We start from the raw sequence: 20,853 nt of genomic DNA, 5'->3' as shown, positions 1-20,853 counted from the left end.
CCATCTGCCTTCCTGCTTAACCCCAAATGAACTTAGTGCGACTGCTCAAAGTGTGGAAATGCTCTGCACACAGTCAGAGGCAGCTTTGTAGGACTGAACCCTAACCCTAAAAATATGTTCTTAAGCTAAGGCCAGGGCCATCGTCACACGGCCATAAATTTAGCACCGAACGAGCGCCATCTCACGCTGAATGCTCACCTTATTCTGGTTCTGTTGCGATTTCGCCATTCTCCCCAAATCACACTTTGTGACTATGTCGTCCTCATCCACTTCCATGGCCGAATCCACACTACCTATTTGTTTCCGCGGCTTTTTCACAATTGGCGTGCTATTCATGCAGATACTCACACGCTTTCCCATTCCGCGTGTTCCTCGCCATCACTGCGCCACTATTGCGCCTTCCCTCCAAACCACGCGATATTCACGGAAATCCATTTTCTCCCCTTTTTTTTCACAGTGCATAAAGGTCGGTATACTGGTAAACCAACCGTAGTGAGCAGCGGTTTGCACGGGAAGAAATGGTCAACGGAGTCAAGATATCAGTATACTGGATAATTGACCCTTTTTTTTAAAAAAAAAAGGGAAGTGACGAGCGCCGTCGATTCTGATGGCAGAGGATGGAACCGCCCACTGTGACACTTTACTCAGTGGCGTGTGGAGAACTGATTATGCCATGAAGACTCACCGCAAGGGTGGATGTGAGGATGCACAGCCTGGTAGCGGAATGAAGGCGATTGCCACAACAGCGCAAGATAAGCGGAAGATGAGTGAGTGGTGGATTTGCCCCATGTGAATGCCCTGGATCGACTGTTAACGCTTTGCAACGCCAAAGTGCTCACTTCCCCGATCATCTGTCCCACCTAATGCTGATTCTCCCGCCCCACACTCCCACAAGCCCCAGTGCGACCCGCAATTAAACCTCAAAGTAATTTTTTTAAAGGTAAGTCTTATAGCACTATTGCGATATTCTACCATGCAAGAACAACTGAAGCAGTTTACACTGATTGAGTACACTGACATTTCCTCTAAAATTTTAGTGCCAAGTAGCCATGGATTCTCTGCTTCACTGCCCATCTAACCCCCCTTTTTTTAATATCAGTGTTGTACCAGCACAACATTGGTATAACGGAAGTGTGATATAAAGCAAATATGCGAAAAAACTTTTTTTAAAGCTTTTTTTTAAAGTAACAGGGATTTTTGGCCCCGTTTCCGGAGGCACTTTGACTGCCCGTCAAATTGTGCTTTTCTCTGTTAATGTGACCGACTGGAAGCACAAGCAGTCGTCAAAAGATGGGAGAATCCATTCTGATAACGGTAACAGAGAAAACGACTTCTAGCACAAAACTGACGAAATAAGGGGCCGTGTGATGACGTCCCAGGTTCCAATCAATCCACAATTCATTCCATTGCCGGGGACTCTTTTTCCTATGTGGGAATTTGGTTACTACAAATCTGCTTAGTAAGCCTGAAACCAGTCAGACAAATTATCTTTTATTCATCTTATCAACCACCCTGCAAAGTAGGATATGGTTGTACCCATTTTACTGACAGGAAGGGTTGATGCTGAAGAAGAGGGCTGCCTACATTTAATGCCATTTCACAGGTAGGGGGAAATAATTATTAATCCCCAAGGCTTTTGTCCTTATTTCTACTCCAGCAGAAGGATCTCCTCTGGACCAAACCATGAGGGGACATTCTATGATTGACCATAGCATCTTAGTTCAGTGTATCCCTAGATTTCACAGTAAAACGACAGGATACAAAACAAATGTAAACAGAGCCCTAAGTTTTTCTTAACACTAATGCAGAAACTGGAGAGATGGGAGGACTGGCCCCTTAATTTACCAGAGAAAGCTCCTAGCATGCTGCTGCCATTGAGGGCTAATATCAAGCCCTCCTGTCTGTAACAGGACCTGTTTTGGACTTGGATAAGGTTATTTGATTATATTTGATGTACATCACATATATGAGAGCAAAAATTGTGTAGTGGTTAGAGTACTGGAACAGGACTGGGAAGATCTGGGTTCAAAATAGAGATGGGCATGAACCAAGAAAATTCTGAACTGTGCGATTCATGGGTCGTTGCATTCCACGAACCACGTACTTTCACGAACTGGCCCTAGTTCATGAACTGGTTTGTGAAAACATCACTTCTGGGTCAGCAGAAGGTCTGCAGAGAGCCCATCCCCCCTGTTTACTAGGAAACTGCAGTGACAAACCAAAATATAAACCAAATGAATGAAGCTAAAATTCGCCATGGTTTGTGAGAAATGAGCTCCCATAAGCTGCTGGTTCGCAAACCACGAACCGGCCAGTTCGTGATGAACTTCGGTTCATGCCCACCTCTAGTTCAAAACCTCACTCAGGCATGAAGCTACCTGGGTGACTTTTAGCTGAGCATGTTCCCTCTCTCTCCAAGACTAACTTATTTCAGATAGTTGACCTGAGGAAAAAATGAACAAGGAGAGGACAATGAATGCTGCTCTAAGCTCCTCTGACGAAGGGCAAGATTAAAAAGTACTAGGTAGACATGTACATGTGTATTAGAGAGGTACTCTCACCAAAATATGTTTGGCTCCCTCAAGGAGAGTCAAGTCTCTGATCATAATTTGAACAGACATTACACCCACATGCAGCCTTTATAACCTTGCACTCCGCTATCACAACACTACTAAAATTCCTACCAAAACCTGTAACCCAGTTTTTATGTTATGCATTGGGCCAGACTGCTCACTGGAGTCAGAGTGGCCTTGGGCTCTAGTGTCTGTCAGATCTGGGGGTTTAAACTTTAACCACTGAGAACTAAGTGAATGCTAAAAGACACCTTCTATCCTCCCTTTGGAATATTTTATTTTCTTGGTTTGCTAAGGATTTTGCTTCAGAGCTATTGGTTTTATGTTTTTGCCTGTCAGACTAGCTGTGCTGAAGACATTTCTTTTAAAAAGCTCCCTCTGTGCGATTTTTTAAAACGTTGCTTTTATGGTCATTATGCCTGTTCTATTAAGCAGTTTGTGCTGCTAATGCTTTTTATTTTTTTAACCAAATGTTGAAAATTGTCTTGTGGGTATTTTATTTAGTGAGAGGAGATGCACACTTTAAAAATAAATAAATCCTGGCATTGGAAATTTTCCTGTAGTGTATACATATGAAGAAGAGTAGTTGTAACAATGATAATAATAATCTGCATTTATAAAGTACCTCAGAGTTTCAAATCACATCATGTCAGTGATCCTCAGAACAGCTCTGCAAAGTAAAACCAGTCTTATTCCCATGCCACAAACATCTGAGCCGAGAGACAAGGGCTAATTTATACTCAGCCTTTCCCCTCAGTGAGGACACAAAGCATTTCACAACGTTGTTGTCGCCTCTTCCATTTTATTCCCACAACATCCTTGTGAGGTAAGTTAGGCTGAGAGAATGACTGGTCCAAGGTCACCCAGCAAACTTGCAAGTAGAACGGAGATTCAAACCTGAGTCTTCCGTATGCTAGTCTCACACTCTAACCACTACACTTATGAGCCAAGCTACAAGTGACGCCTGACACAGGTTGGACACTTGTCAGCTTCCCTCAAGTTTTGATGGGAAATGTAGGCATCCTGGTCTTGCAGCTGTAATGGAGAGCCAAGCTGTAAAACCAGGACGCCTACATTTCCCAACAAAACTTGAGGGAAGCTGACAAGTGTCCAACCTGTGTCAGGCGTCACTTGTAGCTTGGCTCTATGACAGAGGTGAGGTTTGAACCTAGCATTTATGGGTCATAGCCCAGACTCTTCACTACTGCATCACATGGCTCTACACAGCAGCAAGCATGAAATAAGCCTGAACCAAACATGAAAACCAAACAGGTATAGGAAAATAACGCATTCCTATTGCAGAATTCAAACTTTTGGGCAACTGATTGGTTTCAGCCTAGAATACCAGGCTGGCTAATAACAGCCAACAGGAGAGAAGAACACTGTTCACTGTAAAGGGATGGCTCTGCAGATGAGTGGCATGACAAGAGCTGCACAGGGAGACAAGACAAAGCTGAATACGCAAGTCACAGAAGGGGGCAATAGCCCTTGAGTTCTCCTCCTCAGCTCGGGAGTCGGGACTGCAGTCCCAGCGTAATTAATAATGACAGGACACCCAAATGGCCGGGGAGCTCTGCCAGGAAAAGCTATTCACGCATGGGAGAGACAGACACAACCACCTCCTGTGTTCTGCTATACTGGGAAAGGATTAGCAGAAAAAAATGTGTCGCAGAATCACACTTTGCCAGAGGCTGGCCTTTGTATACTCTCAAACAACTTACAGACCTCGAAGGTTATATTATATAATTTTTTATATATTTTGTAAAAAAATTTAATTCAAACAAAAGTGCAAGTGCTCAAATGTGATAAATATACTACAATAAATACCTAAAATCCAACTAGTCTATCACCAATAAATATTCATAAATATTCATAAATATTCATAAAGCGTCCAGTCCTTCCAATTCACTTTAAGTAATCAATTCCAATTTCCAGAGTTGTAAACTATAGTTTCTTTGATCTTATTCTCTTTCAAAGCTGTTAATATTTGTATGGAGCTTGAAAACTGTGTAGAGGATCCTCAGATGCCATCATTGCCTAGTGGTTGCAGCTGAATATCTTCAAACGACAACATTGCCTAATGGTTACAGTTGAAACCACCCAAAAATTGGGCTGTACAAGCCTGATGGGTGCCACCAGCCTGCTTTCCCGTTTCGACACCGTCTTTTTCAAAGGCTCAAATCCACATGCAAATCACTCCACCACCACCATACTCATTTCCTGGAAACTAAGGGAGCCACCGGACCATTGCCCCCTTAGGGCACAGAATCCCGCATGACGAGGCTGAGCACCTATTTGGCCAATGGCCAAAGAAATGCCATAACGGTTGGACAACAGCCCACAGGAAAGCAGTTCCCCTTCACTGATGCTTATTCAACAGCTTCTTCGCTCCAAGAGAGTGCTAGGTGCTGCACAAGTCACAGAAGTGACAGGATCTCTGTGTGCAGTCTGTGTGAAGGGACCAAGGCAGGAATGGGCCAGGGATTATGTAACAGATAGGCAAATAAACTGTGAGGATGGGGTTAGAAATAGCTGGGAAGAAAAACAGATGGGGCACATGGGCAATTCAGGAAAAAATTCTTAAGACTCAGAAAAGGGCAGCAGCTTAATGGAAGGAGAGGGGAGGCTATGCCAGGGGGCAGGAAAGAACAGGTTTGGGGGAAGGGGGGTGATGGTCCTTGGGCTTGTGAGGATGCAAAGGGAACTGGAAGGGCAGGAAGCAGTCTTGCAAACAGCCACTAGTCTGGTCACCTTTGAAGAGTAACCGTTGCCTCCAAGTGACCAGATTGGGAACTTTTACAAAAGTTACTTCTGCCATTTTTGGCCCCAAATGTATGTGTGGGGTCAGGGAAATGGGAAAAGATTCTTGTGGGCTAGTAACTTTGTGTGGCTTTAGTTGCAAGGTTGCTTAAGGTGAGATATGGATAAGCTTGAGAATGGAACACTACATATCAGTCTCATGTAGTGGTTGAGTGGCAGGATTTTAATTTGGAGAACTGGGTTTCATTTCCCACTCCTTTGCTTGAAGCCAGCTGGGTGACCTTGGGACAGTCACAGCTTCTCGGAGCTCTCGCAGCCCCACCCACCTCACAGGGTGATTTTTGTGGGGACAATAACAACACACTTTGTAAACTGCTCTGAGTTGGCATTAAGTTGTACTGAAGGGCGGTATATAAATCAAAAGATGTTGCTGTTGTTATTATACAGTGCAGGATGTCACAGCAGAGTGGCAAACACTGGGTTGCCAGCTCCAGGTAGGGAAATACCTGGAGATTTGGGGGTGGAGCTTGAGGGTGGGGTTTGGGGAGGGGCTGGAGATCAGCAGGTTATAACCCTATAGAGTTCAGTCGAGCATAGCCATTTTCTCCAGGGGAACTGATCTCTGTCACCTGGAGATCAGTCATAATTCTGGGAGATCTCCAGCTACTACCTGGAGGTTGGCAAGCCTAATTCATGTTCCAAGGCAGAAAACCTCTGAGTACCAAATTCTGGGGAAAACATCATGGGACAGTTATCTCCATGACACCTGCTCAAAAGCATCTCAGTTGGCTGCTGGAGTCTGTATGCTGCTAGATGGACCTTCAGCCTTACCCAGCAAAGCAATCCTTAAATTCCCGCTCTCCCTTTGATGGAGAGAAGCTATCATAATTCTTTCATGATGCAAGCTGTTACCCACTGGGAAGGAAAAAAGTCACGAAGTCTGGGAAACCCTTGCTCTAGCAGAGAGAAACAGGCCCGGACGTCAAGCTCACATCAAAGCGATTCTGGCTGTTGTGCAGAGAGGGAATTTTGCACCAGCGGCGGCGGCAAGGATTAAGGAAATCCACAGCACAAAGGAGAGCCATGCTCTGCGGCTGGGGTGGTCCTGCAATTAGCAGTCCACAACAATAAGAGGGGAAAAAAAAGAAACCCTCGCTTTCCCAGGCAAGGCAGGCCTGTGCAAACATTTCAAGCCAGCCCTCAACAGCCTACAAGCCTCCCATTTCAGTTTTCCTGGAGGGGGGGGGATAACTATATCCTAGGGGAAGCAACATAAAAGGAGGCTGTCTCCCCAGTGGTTGCACAGGAAACTGGAGGGGCAGGGACGCCCAAATTCTAAGGAGTAAACAGCAAGGGGTCTTGGAGCCCTGGACTGCACACTCCAGGACAAAAGAGGGGAGAAGTGGGCAATGCCTTTGGCTGGGGAATAAAGGAAAGAATCCCTGTGGTAGGAAATTATTTCTCAAAGGACATAATCAGGCAGTGCTTCAGTATTAAAAATGAGAAGTGCTGGGGCTCAAGCTTGCCTGGAAGCCCCACCTCCCTTCCAAAGATGCTTGGCCAAAGGCTGTAGGGGCAACTGGAAAGACAGCCTGCATAGGCTCAGAGGCATTCCTTCCCTCATGCCGCCCACCATAAGGGAACTGCTACTGGCTATATCCACATATCGTCTGCTACCAACGTCACCTGAGCAAAAGGTTAGGGCTTGCCTGAGAACATAAGAAGAGTCCTGCTGGATCAGTCCAGTGGTACATCTAGTCCACCATCTTGTCTCACACAGTGGCCAACTGGTTACTCTGGAGAACCAACAACCAGACATAGAGGCCAAAGCCTCACCTGATGTTGCCTCTTGTCTCTGGCATCCAGAGGTTTACTGCCACTGAATGTGGTGGTTCCCAAACTGGGCCAAAATAGCTCTATTGTCTTATCTCTCACAGCTCTTAGAAGCCACCTTGAACCAGCAGTGTCTGTAGAAAGGGTTTATAATGCATCCTTTGGTTCCTTTCATCCAGCCATCTTTGGAAGCCTGGTAAGATTTTCTGCAAGTTTTCTTTCAATTGCCAACTTCTCACCCCAGAACAGAGGGCTGGCAAAGGATTCTATCTGTCCACTTGGAGAAAGCAAGCCTCCAATCTGCTTGGTTTCCTTGCATAGGTGGAGCTCGATGGCCCACCCACTCAGTCTCTCAGGTCGCTTCAGATATCCACAGAAACCACAATTTGAGAGCCCCAAGCTCAGGTGAAGAGCTCAGGCCGTTTGCCACAGAACTGAACTGCCAGGATCAACCCCGTAGATATTTGCAAGCCAGCCCAGAAGGCAAATACAGCTCGCTTCCCCCATCATGTAAGCTGTTACGACAAAGCACAAGTTTCTTGCATTCATGGTGGCTGAGAAAGTTATTTGAAAACCAAGCATTGCTAGCGTAGGCTAAATGCTCCTAAATGTTTTCACTCATCAAATCATTATGTCTCTTCCCATGGGATCTTAATTAAGAGCACACAAAGCACACACTTAGGAAGCACATTTAGTCCACACCCAACACACACAGCCCCTCCAAGCCCCAAGACTGACCTCTATCTAGTTCCTTCCTGTCCCCGCTGAGATAGGACAGGAACTAAGCTATGAACGGAGAAGGAAGGAGGGGAGAGACACCTGCTTTGTCAAGTCTTCCGGAGGCTAAGGACAGCATTACAGGGAGCTACAGCTGTGGGTAATTTGTGCCTCTTGCTCTGTTGTCCTCAGAGGGGAAAAGGATGAATCAGCCTGAGGAAAAGTGTCCCAGAGAGAGCCACGCATTGCTAATGAGCAGAGCTAGAAGCTGAAGTGTAGATCACTACAGGCAAGACAATCTGGAACAGGAATGAGGCAGGTGGCAAACGGAGCCCAAACAGACAAACAGGGGCTGGAAGAAGGATCGAAGGAGTGGGAACTCACACACTGTGATGCCACATCTCAAGCCAGAAGAACAGAGAACAACCCCAGGGAGTGTTGCTCTGTTTACCAGGCAAGGACCAGTGGTTCCGCAACTGGGATTCATAACTGGCTTCACCAAACCAGAAGCCTCTTGTTGCCTGTCTACAATAAAGAATGATGTTAGGATATCCCATGGGCCTGCACACAGCTGACGAAAGCCCCTGAGGGGCCTGATCTGAACCTGAGGTATGCATTTGCTCTGCTCCAGTTCCACTCCTATTTTCACACCACCACCAGAGCAAGACCACTGCTGTCTGAATAGCGCACGACTAGAGTTGCCAACTCCAGATTGGGAAATTCCTGGAGATTTGAGGGTGGAGCCTGAGGAGAGCTCTCTGTCAAGTATAATCCCACGGAGTCCGTCCTCCCAAGGCACCCATTTTCTGGAGGGGAACTTATATCTAGTCTGGTGATCAGTTGTAATTCCAGGAGATCTCCAGGCCTCACTTGGAGGCTGGCAACCTTGCCCTCTACCGGTGCTCACAACGGAGCCATTGCAAGCCAACAGATTCATGGAGGACATGTCCATCAGTGGGAATTACTCATGAGAATGACTCAAGGGAATCTCAATGTCCGGGGGCAGCAAGCTTCCTAATACCCAGTGCTTGGAGGCAATGTCAGGGGAAGGTCCCGGGCTCTGTGCCTGATTGTTGGGCTTCCACAGCAGCTGATTAGCTGCCATGCAAAAGAGGATTCTGGACTAGATGGACCACTGGGCTGACCCTGAAGGGCTGCTCTTATGGTTATGAATGCAAAGAAGATGGGAACAAGAGGTCAGCAAAACAACAGAGGGACCAGACCTGCAAATCTAAGCAGGGCTACTCAAAATCCTACTGAAGTCTTCTTGGTAGGGCTTACTCCCAGAGAAGCGTTCTTAGGATTACATTGTTGGTCTAAGCAAGAGCCTGCATAAGTGGAGGGACGGAAGGTGTAGGAGGAATATCTTACCAGCTGTTTAACAACTTTGCTGAAGATCAGTCTTTCCCTTCTCATTTCATGCATTCTAAAGCTTGGGCATGGCCAGAGGCACATGCCAAATGGCTCACCGCTCATCTTCAAAACAAGCCAGCCAATGATTCCATCAAGTACATCCTGGGCTGGTCCTGCTTGCTTTCCTGCCTACCTACAGGTATATTTAGTACAGTAAGCCGCTTTGGGTCCCTCCAAGGAGAACAGTGAGGTATAAATCTCACAGAATGGACAAGAGGCCTTGAGCTCAAGCCGTTCTTAGAGTAGCACATTATCTGGAAGCAATAGTCTCTGGGCCACATCCTCACATCACTGGCTATGGCACTATCATTGCACTCAGTGGTACAAAGGCAATTTAACTTACTGGGAAAATTTCCCAATGAGCCACTGCCTTAGAGAGCTGCTCTAGCAGAAGCAAGTGGCTCCAAGCCTCAGGGGCTGCTTGGCTCAGGCCCCTCATTAGCAGTGGCAGTTAATGTCAGGGCACCAACTGTCTCCTCTTGCACTGCTTCTAATTTGGGGGTGATGAAGCGGGTGAGCTACTGCCCACTATCAGCTCCACTGAAAAAAACGGCCCTGCAGTGCAGAGCAGAGACCACTCAGCTTGACTTGCTCCCGGGCGGTTTTCACTTCCCAGTTGCACTATATGAATTTCCCTCTATACACAAGATAATCCAGTTGCAAATCACTACTGTACAGTAATGAAAGCACAATATCTAGTGGGTGTGTGGATGCAGCCTGGCAGAAGAAAAAGGGGGTACAGACAAGCAAAACATGGGGGCTGAGCTCCATTTCAAATAACTGTTTGCAACACTGCATAGCTAGTGTAGGCAAAAGGCCAACTAGTCCCCACTGCCCAGAATCAAGATCACCTTCCCTGATGATCCCTCTAAAGATCAGTTTACACAACCCAGGTGAAGCCAGTTTGTACCTTAAGAAGAGAACAGGTTCAGCAGCACAGAAAAATCCCTGCATCCAGCTCAGTTGAGGCAAGCCAATTCTCTTCTTCCTTCATAGCTAAATACAGAACTAGCCAAACTTTGTGCCCTTTATGGTGGCAAGGCCAATAGCTAATTCACACATGCATGAATGCAACTGGTCAGCTGCCGCATCGGGTGGGGGGGGGATAACATAGGTACAAGTGAATGAGCCAAGTGCAAACCAACCAGCACAGAGAGAGCTCTCCAATTTAAAAACAACACACATACAATTCTTTGTAATGCAAGCTGGTCTACACATTCAGCGAAGAGTTTCGCCAGATCTACACACACAGGAGGCTGAAGCGATCATCACCAATGGTTTGTATCACTTCAGAAAAAAGACAACATTTTTAAATGGTTCTATATATAAGAAAGTTCCTATGAATAGAAAAACAGCACAGAAGGGATTAAGCTGGAATAGAACCTCTAGCCCTGTTGTGCTAGGATTTTTTTAAACCTTGCAGGAAGTTTTCATATGCTGCTACATTTAAAAATGGGACCCTCTAACTCTATTCTGAATTGGTGCAGACCATTCTAACCCCCCGCCCCGACCCCCACCCCAAGAGTCTAACTTTGTTTTACCTCTTGGGCTGATGAGGACGTTTGAGAATGGAGATACACCTCCACCACTACACCCCCTTTCCAACCCTGGGCTGCGTTGGATCCAGATTAAATATTCCACCATTAGAACAGAACTTTTTCTGCTTCCCCTCCCCCTTCCAGCACATCCCACTGATCTCCACGGGGAGATCCTGGGGAATGGGGCGGCTCTTGCTTCTCTGGGTCTGCGGTGGGGAAAGGAGGGGGGCAGTGGAAATTGCCATTTTAGTCTGGCTCCAATCCTCTCGCTGCTACTCTGTAGGCCTTGTTTAGCTATTAACTGGAGATGTTTCCTCAGTGTACACTAATTGTTACAAAAAGTGCCTTTAATGGGCATTAATGGCTAGGAAAAAATGTATTTCAAATGGGGTTTGATGACTGGTGGCAACTTCCAGCTAGAAACGTAAGCCAGCCAAGGAGCAGAGGACCCTGAATTCTGTCTACTGGGGATGAGTGGACTAGAGAGAAACTGTTGGGAGTTAGGGTTGCAGCCAGCAAAGAAAAGGTTGAGTTTTTGCAGCTGGTGGGAGGTGGTTTTCTTAGAGAATCCTGTTTGTTTTACAAGCGGAACACTTTTCACCAAGGTCCTGTCTGCTCCATCATGTTTTAAAAAATGCAGACTTTAAATAAAACTTGTCATAGCTTCAGAGGAGTTAGCCATGTTAGTCTGTAGTTGCAAAATAGTAAAGAGTCCAGTAGCACTTGTAAGACTAATCAACTTTATTGTAGCATAAGCTTTGAGAACTACAGCTCTCTTTGTCATGCATCTGACGAAGAGAGCTGTAGTTCGCGAAAGCTTATGCTACAATAAAGTTGGTTAGTCTTAAAGGTGCTACTGGACTCTTTACTATAATAAAACTTGTATGATTGTAAACCAATAGGAAACTCTCCTCACAAAGAAACTGGTCATACCTCAGTTTGCTGAAATTTCCTACCACAAGGTTTTTAAATTGAACAGTTCTCACTGCCTCAACACAAAGGCTCTCAGGGCAGTTTACAGCATATTAAAATACAGGATGTACCATAAACACACCTGATCATAAAATATACAAAAAAATACAATTAAAATATCAAAGGTAAATACCCCGCCCCACCCACAACAAAGCATGTAAAACATCAAATTAAGACAAATATTTTAAAAGCTAAAATGTAAGCATCAGCGGAAAGCTGAACAAAACCGCTGTTACAGAAAAGCCTGAGTCAACAATGTCTTTGCTTGCCTCCAGATGGTCACCAGATCAGCCATCAAGGTGAAGGACATTCCGTGGCCAAACCCAATATATTTTGATTCTCGCTATGCTACTAGCTCACATAAATCCAGATAAGCTGCAAGTTTCCACATGGAAGGGCATTCCGAAGCTGGGGTGCCACAACCAAAAAGGTCCTGCTTCTAAGCATGGTGACTCTTGCATCCGCTACTAGATGAAGAAGATGTTAATTGCTGGGACCAGATTCAGTTTAAAAGCCAAAGCCAGACCAATTGAATTGGGCCCATTAGTGACTTGAACATGCAGTAATTCTAATGTTGCTAATTCCCTCAATGTAAATTGTTAATGTTCCTTCTTTCTGCATGGTCTTCTAGAAGAACACACAGGAGTAAATGGCTTGGTCCACGGACCACTCCCATATGCAACTGGGCTTTCTGTTTGTGAGCAAAGGACAAGACACTGTAAATTAAAGCCACAACAGGGGGCTCACTTGCCCTAGACATCTTATTTTCTGCCTTTGTTTCTCCAAGAGCCTTGCAGTTCAGCTCCAGTGGAGAAGGATGCATGGATCCTCACATAACATGAGAAAGAGGAGTGTGTCTAGCTCTGCTGCTCCTGACAGGTGGAAGATTCATGCACAGGAAAAGCTTCCATTCCCTAAACCTCCTCCTCCAGACAGACCAAAGGCCACTTTGTGTCGTTCCTGGCCTTTTTCATCCCATCCAGACACAAATGAACACTGGGCCAGTGTTAAAGATTAACAAAGAGATTCAGGTCCACTATGCAAAGCATGAAATCAAAGTCCACCCCCCCTCTCCAAACAAGTCATCTGGTTCCATATAGGTAATACTCTCTTATGTCCCAATAGTGCCTGAAGGACATATGGAGCCAAGCCAGGCCTAATTTCTTTTGAGTCTCGCTATGCTCCTGGCTCATTTAAATCCAGACCGACTGGAAGTTTCCACGTGGATCTGAAAACATGGAAACAAATCAAAACTCAGAGGCGAATTTCTCAAAAAGGGAAGTGCCGAGGCCCAAGCGTTCCTGCAATGGTACTCTCTGACCCAGAAACCTTGCCTTTTATTCTCAGGTGTATGCAGACAACTACAACAATACTCACTCTGTACATACTCAGAGATATTTGAGTCTTTGTTATTGCCTAATTCAAATATTTCTAACATGGAAAAACAGTACAAAAACCCAATCACAAGCCTGTTCCATTGGCAGATATCTATCCACACTCATACACACAAACATAAGTGGAAAGTTTGGCTCCCAATGAGAAAACAGAGTTGTCTCCAATACCCCAGAATGTACTTTCAACCTTCTTTAGGAACTTTGTGTGCTTAATCCTGAAAACACCAGTGGCTCAGTAGTAGACTTCTTGCCTGCCACATGGGAGGCCCACCTGTGAATTCTGGTCAATGCCACTGAATTTTAGAGGAGTAGAGTATATGTCACCAGGTTTGATCCTTGGAATCTCCAGTTAAAAGGATCAGGTAGCAGGTAATGTGAAAGACCTCTGCCAGAGGCCCAGGAGAGCCACGGCCAGTCAGAGTAGAGATTTCCCAGGATATAACACAGGCCTAACATGGGAAGAGGCAGCTTTATGTGTGTATTTGGTTTAACACACAACTCAATCAGCCTACAACTGTCCCTGTAAAATGGGCATTATACTAATCTACTTTGAAAAAGCGGTAGCTGTAACACAAGGGCCAAAGCTCATATTCAAGGTCCACAGTTGCAATGACTGCTAACCACTGTACCAGCCGCGGTACTCTGGTGACCATCTGCATCTGATTGCCAAGCAAGAAGCAAAAGATACTCCCCCTCCTCTAAGTTCACTGGTGGGAGACAGGTGCCTCTCTCAGGGCCATATTATTCATAAGGCTGAAGCCTAGGGGCCCCGCAGGGACTAGGGGTCCATCATTTTTTTATTTTTTATTTTTGCTGAGGCACTGTTACCTGCACCCAAGAGCTCCGATGGCTAAAGGCACTTTGCACAGTGAAGAGAATTCTTCAGGAGACCCTCAAAATGGATATAGAGCTAGTATGTACTGCGGTCTAGTACCTACCGTGCCAGCGTCAGGCTGTCAGCTGCAGTGGGATGAAAGACTGAAGTGCTGGAGGGGGCCCGAGATACCTGAAAGCTTAGGGGCCCAGCCATGGGATAATACAGCCCAGGCCTCTCGGTCTCTCCAAGATCTCTGGTATGTGCCAAGCAAGTCTTTCATTACACCATGCTCTGAGCCAGGGACACACCAAAGCACCACTTCCAAGTGTCTCCAAAGCCTGATCATGAACTTAGCCATCCCCCCACCCTCCCCAGTCCTTTACACACATTGCAGGGAGGTAAGTTCAGCAGTAGCCTGAAGTGACAGATAGGACCCTTTTATGTTGCATACCAAAAGTGTAATTCACATTCAGTTCCATTAATCTGATTCAAAGCGATCTGACTTTCCAAAAATGTGCTGTAAACACACACACACACTCCAAAAATAAGACACATTCTCATTACATTTTCTGGGTCATGTTCTCATTGCACCATCCCAAGCAGAATTATACCCTTTAAAACCCGGTGAAGTCACTGGGCTTAGAAAGGTGTGGCATAGTGGTTAGTGTTGGACTAGGATCTGGGAGGCCCAGGTTCAAATATGCACTCTGCCATGGAAGCTCACTGGGTGATGTTGGGCCATCTCACAGGGTTGTTGTGAGGATAAAATGGAAGAGAGAACAATGTGAGCTGCTTTGGGTCCCCAATTAGAGATAAAGATGGAATATAAATATACATAAATAAATAATTTATCCTTAGGATAGCACTACGATTATCACTTCATATAAATTACCAGAGGGAAAAAACTTTTTAATATGCTAATAGATATTAGCATATATAATACCTGTAAACCTCAAACATATATAACATTATATGTAAACCCCAAACATTATATATAGCATATATAATACCTGTAAACCCCCCAAAAAAACCTTGGCTCCAAATGGGGAAGATTAATGCACAGTACCAAATATTAACTACCATGACATATACATGCATGTAAACGACTGGACCACTTACAGCGTAATCCTACATAGAGTTACTCTAAGATAAGCTTCCCACTGTTTATAAGGTGCTTATATTGGCGTAATTCTGCACAGAACCACATTGGCTTTCCCAAGCCATATTCCCGTATAATGGGGTGTAAAACAATGGTTTCACAAATTGTCTTCTGGGAGAGCCAGTAGTTCCTGGGAAGCTTAAGGTGAGAAGGGCAGACAGACCTCCCTGCAAGGCAGCCTGCTCACCATTCCCAGCCTCCCCAGGCAGTGTGCAGTTGCAACAAAGCATTGGTGCTGCTCTACAGCACACTCTCAGTTGACAGTACGAGACTCATCCGGCCAGGCACGTGCCCCGTAAAATGAATGTGCAACCCAGAACATTCCCAGAATCCTCTTGCAATATGCACGGATGCTCCTCAGGAGATGAGTCAATGTGAAAAGTGTTCTCTGAAGCAGAAAGTTTTTTGGGGGGGGGACACCGGTGTAGGGGACTGAGAGCAGGCTTTGGAACATTTTCACACTGCACAGTAAAAGCATATCCAAGAAATCTCAGAGTAATGGCAAGCTTCATGCAGAGTATGTCTGCTCACAGGTGACACATGAAGCAAACAGACATTCACTTTCCTTCACAGCTCCTCAGGCACATCCTTTCACATTAAATATAGGGTTAGTTATTCAAGCATTTTTACAAACAGGTGGGTTCAAAGGTGCATTGAGGGGAAATATATATGGCATTAGAGATCTATTACTTTATGTTCCAGAGTGAATTTCCCTTATATCAATACCCTGAGGGAGCCCAATATAGATGGAACCACAGTCATGAAGAATTTTTTAAAACCCTCCCCATACCGTTTTCTCATTGAAAATGCCCTCCTGGCCTAGTAGCTTTCCTTGGGGCTGAAAGTAGCCCACAGTGAAGAGCACTTTTATCAGGAAAATGGCATGCACAGGAAAGAGTTCGACCACTCCCCTTCCAAGCGCTGTGGCCCCAATCCATACCAGCCTCCTCAATCAGAGATCTTTCCCCCCCCAAATGCAGTTTTGTACTTATAGCAGCTCACTCAGGGACTGATTCAATACTGACTGCAGCATCAGAAGGTGACGAGCACATGTGAACGGGGTGGCGCAACGGGGTGGCGCATGGACAGAACTTCCCCGTCGCCATGCACCACCTCACGTGTTCAGTTGAGCTGCTAGTTACCCTTGCACACCCAAACCAACCTTTAGAAACAGGCTCAAATCCAAATGCTAAAAAATGGATGACCTTGAGTAAGTAACCTTTTCTCAGCCTCAGTTTGCAGAACTGGGGAGAGGAAAAGAAAATAGCCTTGTCACCTGGTCTGAAAACATGACCAGTCTACAATGCACATTTTATCAGCCCCCTCTCTCCTTTACCAGTTTAGTAGCCGTTTATGGTCAACTGGTGGCCTGAAAGATGAGCCTAACCCTAACCTGCCTGGTCACCTAGAGGTGATTCTAACTTGCCATAGATTAATCCCATCAACTGGCTATTTTGCAAGCCTAGAGTGAAAAATAACATGTTTCCCAGGGTGCTAGCAAAGACAGGTGAGAAATAAAATGCTTCAGAAAAAAGTCTAGAGAAATGAACAATTAAATGCTTAATATTTATACAGCTCTTTTACCAAAGGTTTCAGAATTCTTTCAGCAACCCTTACAAGAACATTGCAAAAAAGAGGCCAAGATTATTAGAACCTGATGTTCACAAACAGGAACCTTGAAGCCCAGAGACAGTGGCTTGCTTTGGGCCTTCCCATGGCTTTTTTTCAGGGGGAACGTGGGGGAACGGAGTTCTGGCACCTCTTGAAGATACTCAGCAATAGTGCTTGAAAATAATATGATTTCAAAGAATCCCGTGTGTTTCTTCCTCATTTCTCTCTTGAGAGTTCCGCCACCTCTTTTCCCAGAAAAAAAACCCGCCTTCCAGAGATTTCATGGTTGAGCAAAGGTTTGTGACTGGACACTTTCTGGCTGAGAGCTCTTAACGCACTGCTGGCTGCCATACTAAGCATTCAGGAAGCCCCTCACCTCCTTGAACCAGCCCTGGATTGCTTCTCTCATTCATCCCTCTCTGGTTCCTCCAAAGCCCTCCCATACTGTCAGTTCTCAACTGCAAACCTCCCTGATGCTATTAGATGGGAATGAACAGCAGGAGATCTTGTGCTTTCCTCCCCGTGACTCTCAGAAAGAACTCTCTCACTGCAGCCACTTGCAAGAGCTTCCATGGCCTAGCCCCAGGACCAAGGGGCAGCCAAGCTCTGACCCTGAACCCACCTTCACAATCCCCCCCCCCGTTAACAGTGCCATCCCAAGCAAACTGACACCCCTCTAAGGCCACTGAAGAGGGTGCAGCTCTGCTTAGGAGGGCACTATATATATCCTACCTTCCTGCCCACAGAAAACATTCTCTTTGTACTTACGCCACCCACATTTGTCATCCGTCCTTACCCTGGAGCAAGCACTAGCATCAAGGAGAGAGATGGAGGGGCCCCTCCTCTTTTTTCCTCTCTCCCTTCTCTAACCCCCCTCCAAGATTTCTTCCTCCATTCTGGGGGCTGCTTCTCCAGATCCTTGCTCCCAAACTCTGATGATCCCAGACAGTCAAGGAGGGAGGGGGGGGGAAGACAGAAGTCCCACCAGTTAAGACCTTGGAACAGATCCTGAATAGTGAGACTCTTTGACTGCCTGGGATCAAATAGGCTCCAGCAAGAGCTGGTGGCCCACACTGTCAGGGTGATCCGCCCCTAAGATAAGGGGAAATGCTGGGTCACCCTTGCTTGGAGATCACCGCCGTATGCTTGGAGGCAGGGAAGAAGAGTGGATGGGGGGGGGAGAGACACTGCACACACTCAAGGCTTTTGACAGCGTCAGGTGCTGGGTGCAAATCCCGCCACCCCACTTTGGCTCCGGTGCGCCTTCGACCAGCAGCCCTGTCCTGCCACCCCCGCCCCCACCACAGCCGCCCTTACCTGCGCCGCAGCCGTGCCCGTGGGGCGCCGTGGGGTCTCCGGCCAGTCCCTCCAGCAGCCTCTCCAGCAAGCGCTCGGGGCTCTCGGGCTCTGCCAGCGGCGCCCAGCAGCAGGTGGGCACGGCCTCGGGGCTGAGCTGGCTCTCGCCCCCTCCGCCGCCGGCGGGGGAGAGCTCCTCGGAAGAGAAGGAGGTGGGCGAGCGCAGGGCGCCCTCGGGGGGCCGCAGCTCCAGCCAGCGCCCGTCGCCCTCCGGGCCCGCCTCGGGGGGCTCGTCCTTGAGGAAGCCGGGCAGCAGGATCTTGGAGACGCTGGGCCGCCGGCTCAGCTGCCCGCCGCCCCCGCCGCCGCCGGCCAAGTGCGAGCCCTGCTTCTTGAGGAATTTCTCCAGCGGCTTCATGGCGGCGGGGGCGGCGGGGGGCGCCGCGGGGCCCCAGCACGGGGGCTGCGGCTGAGCCAACGCGCCCTCTCCTCTGCGGCCGGGCCCGAGCGAGCGCGGCGAGGAGCGAGGAGGGCTGCAGGCGGGCGCTCAGCCAGCCATGGCCGGGGCAGAGCCGCAGCTGCCGCCCGCCGGGGCCCACCTGGCGAGGAAGGCGCGGCGGGCGGAGCGGCTCCCGAGCAAAGGCCGCCGCCGCCGGCTGGCCGCTCTCCGCTGCCCGCTCCCCTCCGCCCCACCAGGCTGCGCTCTGCCGCGCCTCGCCGGCTCCGTGTGCCCTGCGCGCTCGCTACGCGCCCGGCTGCGGGCAACGGGCTCCTCCTTTATGGGCGCTCATGACAGCGGCGGGGGCTGAAGCCGCCTCGCCTCGCCGCGCCTCGGGCGGGGACCCCCTCCCGCGGAACCCCCCTTCGCCTTCGCGCTCCCGGCCCGGGCGCGCCAATCCGCATCCGCCGCTCGCAGAGCGCCACTGTGGCTCCGCCGCGCCGTGCGCCGCACCGCCGCCTCCTCCCGGGAAAGCTGCGCGGGCCCCGCCCCTCTGTGGACGCCGCGCCCCCTTCCCGCCTGCCCGCACTTGTTGCGTGGGGCCCGGACTGGCGGGATCTCCGCCTCGATCGCGGTGCGGAGGCGTGTCGGTGTCGGAACCGGCCCTCGGCTGCCCAGAGGAGGCGACTCGCTGCGAACCGGCCGCTAAGCTAAAGAGCGTTTATAAAACGAAAGAGCCGCCTCAATGGACGAGAGGCTGGCGGCTGCGTAAAGACTAACGACATGCCTTTCCACGTCTTCTCGCCCCTGGCTGCTGGTGGTCGGAGGGACGTTTGGCCTCCAGGGGCCACCATGCGACTGTCTATTCTGTTTCATAAAGATTTTCGTCTCTGTTCCCGGTTTGATGCTTGTTCTCAAATTTTCTGCTACCATTCCCTATTGTCTCTGCTCACTGAATGTCCAAAATGTTGTTCATTATTGTATTTGGCTCGGTGAATTTCCTAGCTGTTGTTTATATTGTATTGTATTTCATTTGTGGTGTGTAATCCGCCTTGGGTCTCAGTGAGAAAGGTGGACTATAAATTACTATTGTTGTTATGGCTGCAGCAGAACAATTTGCTGGCTACCACTTCCTTGTCCTAAAAAATCACATACATATTATTGACAGGTATTTTAGAGCAGAAGCTCCCCCCCCCTTTCATACAGTATAAAAACTTGCAGACCAGAATAAGTAAAAGACAATTCCTCATGAATTTGAGGAAGCTGGCCACACACAATACATTTCAAGCACTTAAAAAAAATCTTGCTTGAACCTGGCACACTCAGCTTCTGGGGGTCTGACGTTTTATATTAACAACAACTGGATGAGGTAGGCTAAACTGGCCCAAGGCTACCTAGTAAATTACATAGCAGGAAGGGATTTGAACTCTGGTCTCCCCTGTCTCATAAGAGCACAAGTATGGAGGAGAATGGGTACACTTTTCTAGGCTCTTGAGGAATCCTGAGAGATGTGGCTTGGATGGCAAGCTTATTATTATATGGTTTATTCACAGTCGTTTTAGACATAAAATAGGAGGATTTTTTCTTTCACAACTCATGAGATTCAATGGGTTCAACTGTAAAACACTTCTACCGTGCCCAAAGAAATCATACTTAAGACTCTGCTCTAACCATTACAGTACTCCACCTGGTCTCTGAGATGAACTAGTCACCTGTGCCTTTGGAATGAATGCCTAGCAGCACAATCCTAAACCCTGAGGCAAAAGGGCATAGGAAGCCAATTAAGCGTTGTGCCCACATATCCCGAAGTGACACCAGCCAGTGTATCCTAAAAACAAGCCAGCATATCTGGAAGTATGTGGGTACCACTGCCAGGGTAAGGATGGGGCTGTAACTGAGCTACAGCTGCATCAGGTCATCCCCACCCACCCCTTGCTGTAACAGACTAGCATGGTGTAGTGGTTAGAGTGTCAGGCTAGGATCTGGGAGGCCCAGGTTCAAATCCTTGCTCTGCCATGGAAGCTTGCTAGGTGACCTTGGGCCAGTCACACACTCTTAGCCTAACCTACAGGGATGCTGGGACAGGAGAAGGATGGAAGATGCTTTGAAGAGAAAGGCATGGTGTAAATGAAGCAAATAAAAAATAAAGGTTCAGATTTTCATTGTCTATTTTCTGTGCATATTTTCAACTTGTTGCTGCAAACCAACAGCCTTGGAAAGCGGGCTAAGAATATGAATGGGAGTAAAAATGAGGTATGTTGATTGCCTAGAAATGAACTAAATAATTTGGTACTTCTCATTCAAGGATTGTTCAAGTCATTTGTTGTATAT

At 47.6% G+C, this 20,853-nt stretch overlaps 1 protein-coding gene across 1 annotated transcript in view; it reads right to left on the bottom strand.

Moving 5' to 3' along the window:
- Positions 1–18,515, bottom strand: part of RAPGEFL1 (Rap guanine nucleotide exchange factor like 1) — a 76,787-nt gene extending 58,272 nt beyond the window's left edge. The window contains exon 1 of the mRNA XM_054993340.1: positions 18,105–18,515. Within this exon, the coding sequence (XP_054849315.1) occupies positions 18,105–18,501 (397 nt within the window). The 5' untranslated portion in view covers positions 18,502–18,515. The remainder of the gene's footprint in view (positions 1–18,104) is intronic.
- Between the last annotated feature and the right edge of the window lie 2,338 nt (positions 18,516–20,853).

Source organism: Eublepharis macularius, chromosome 12 (genome assembly GCF_028583425.1).
Source record: "Eublepharis macularius isolate TG4126 chromosome 12, MPM_Emac_v1.0, whole genome shotgun sequence".
Classification (NCBI taxonomy): Eukaryota; Metazoa; Chordata; class Lepidosauria; order Squamata; family Eublepharidae; genus Eublepharis; species Eublepharis macularius.
Note: the sequence above shows the minus strand (reverse complement) of the source record. Positions and strands in the feature narration are given on the sequence as shown.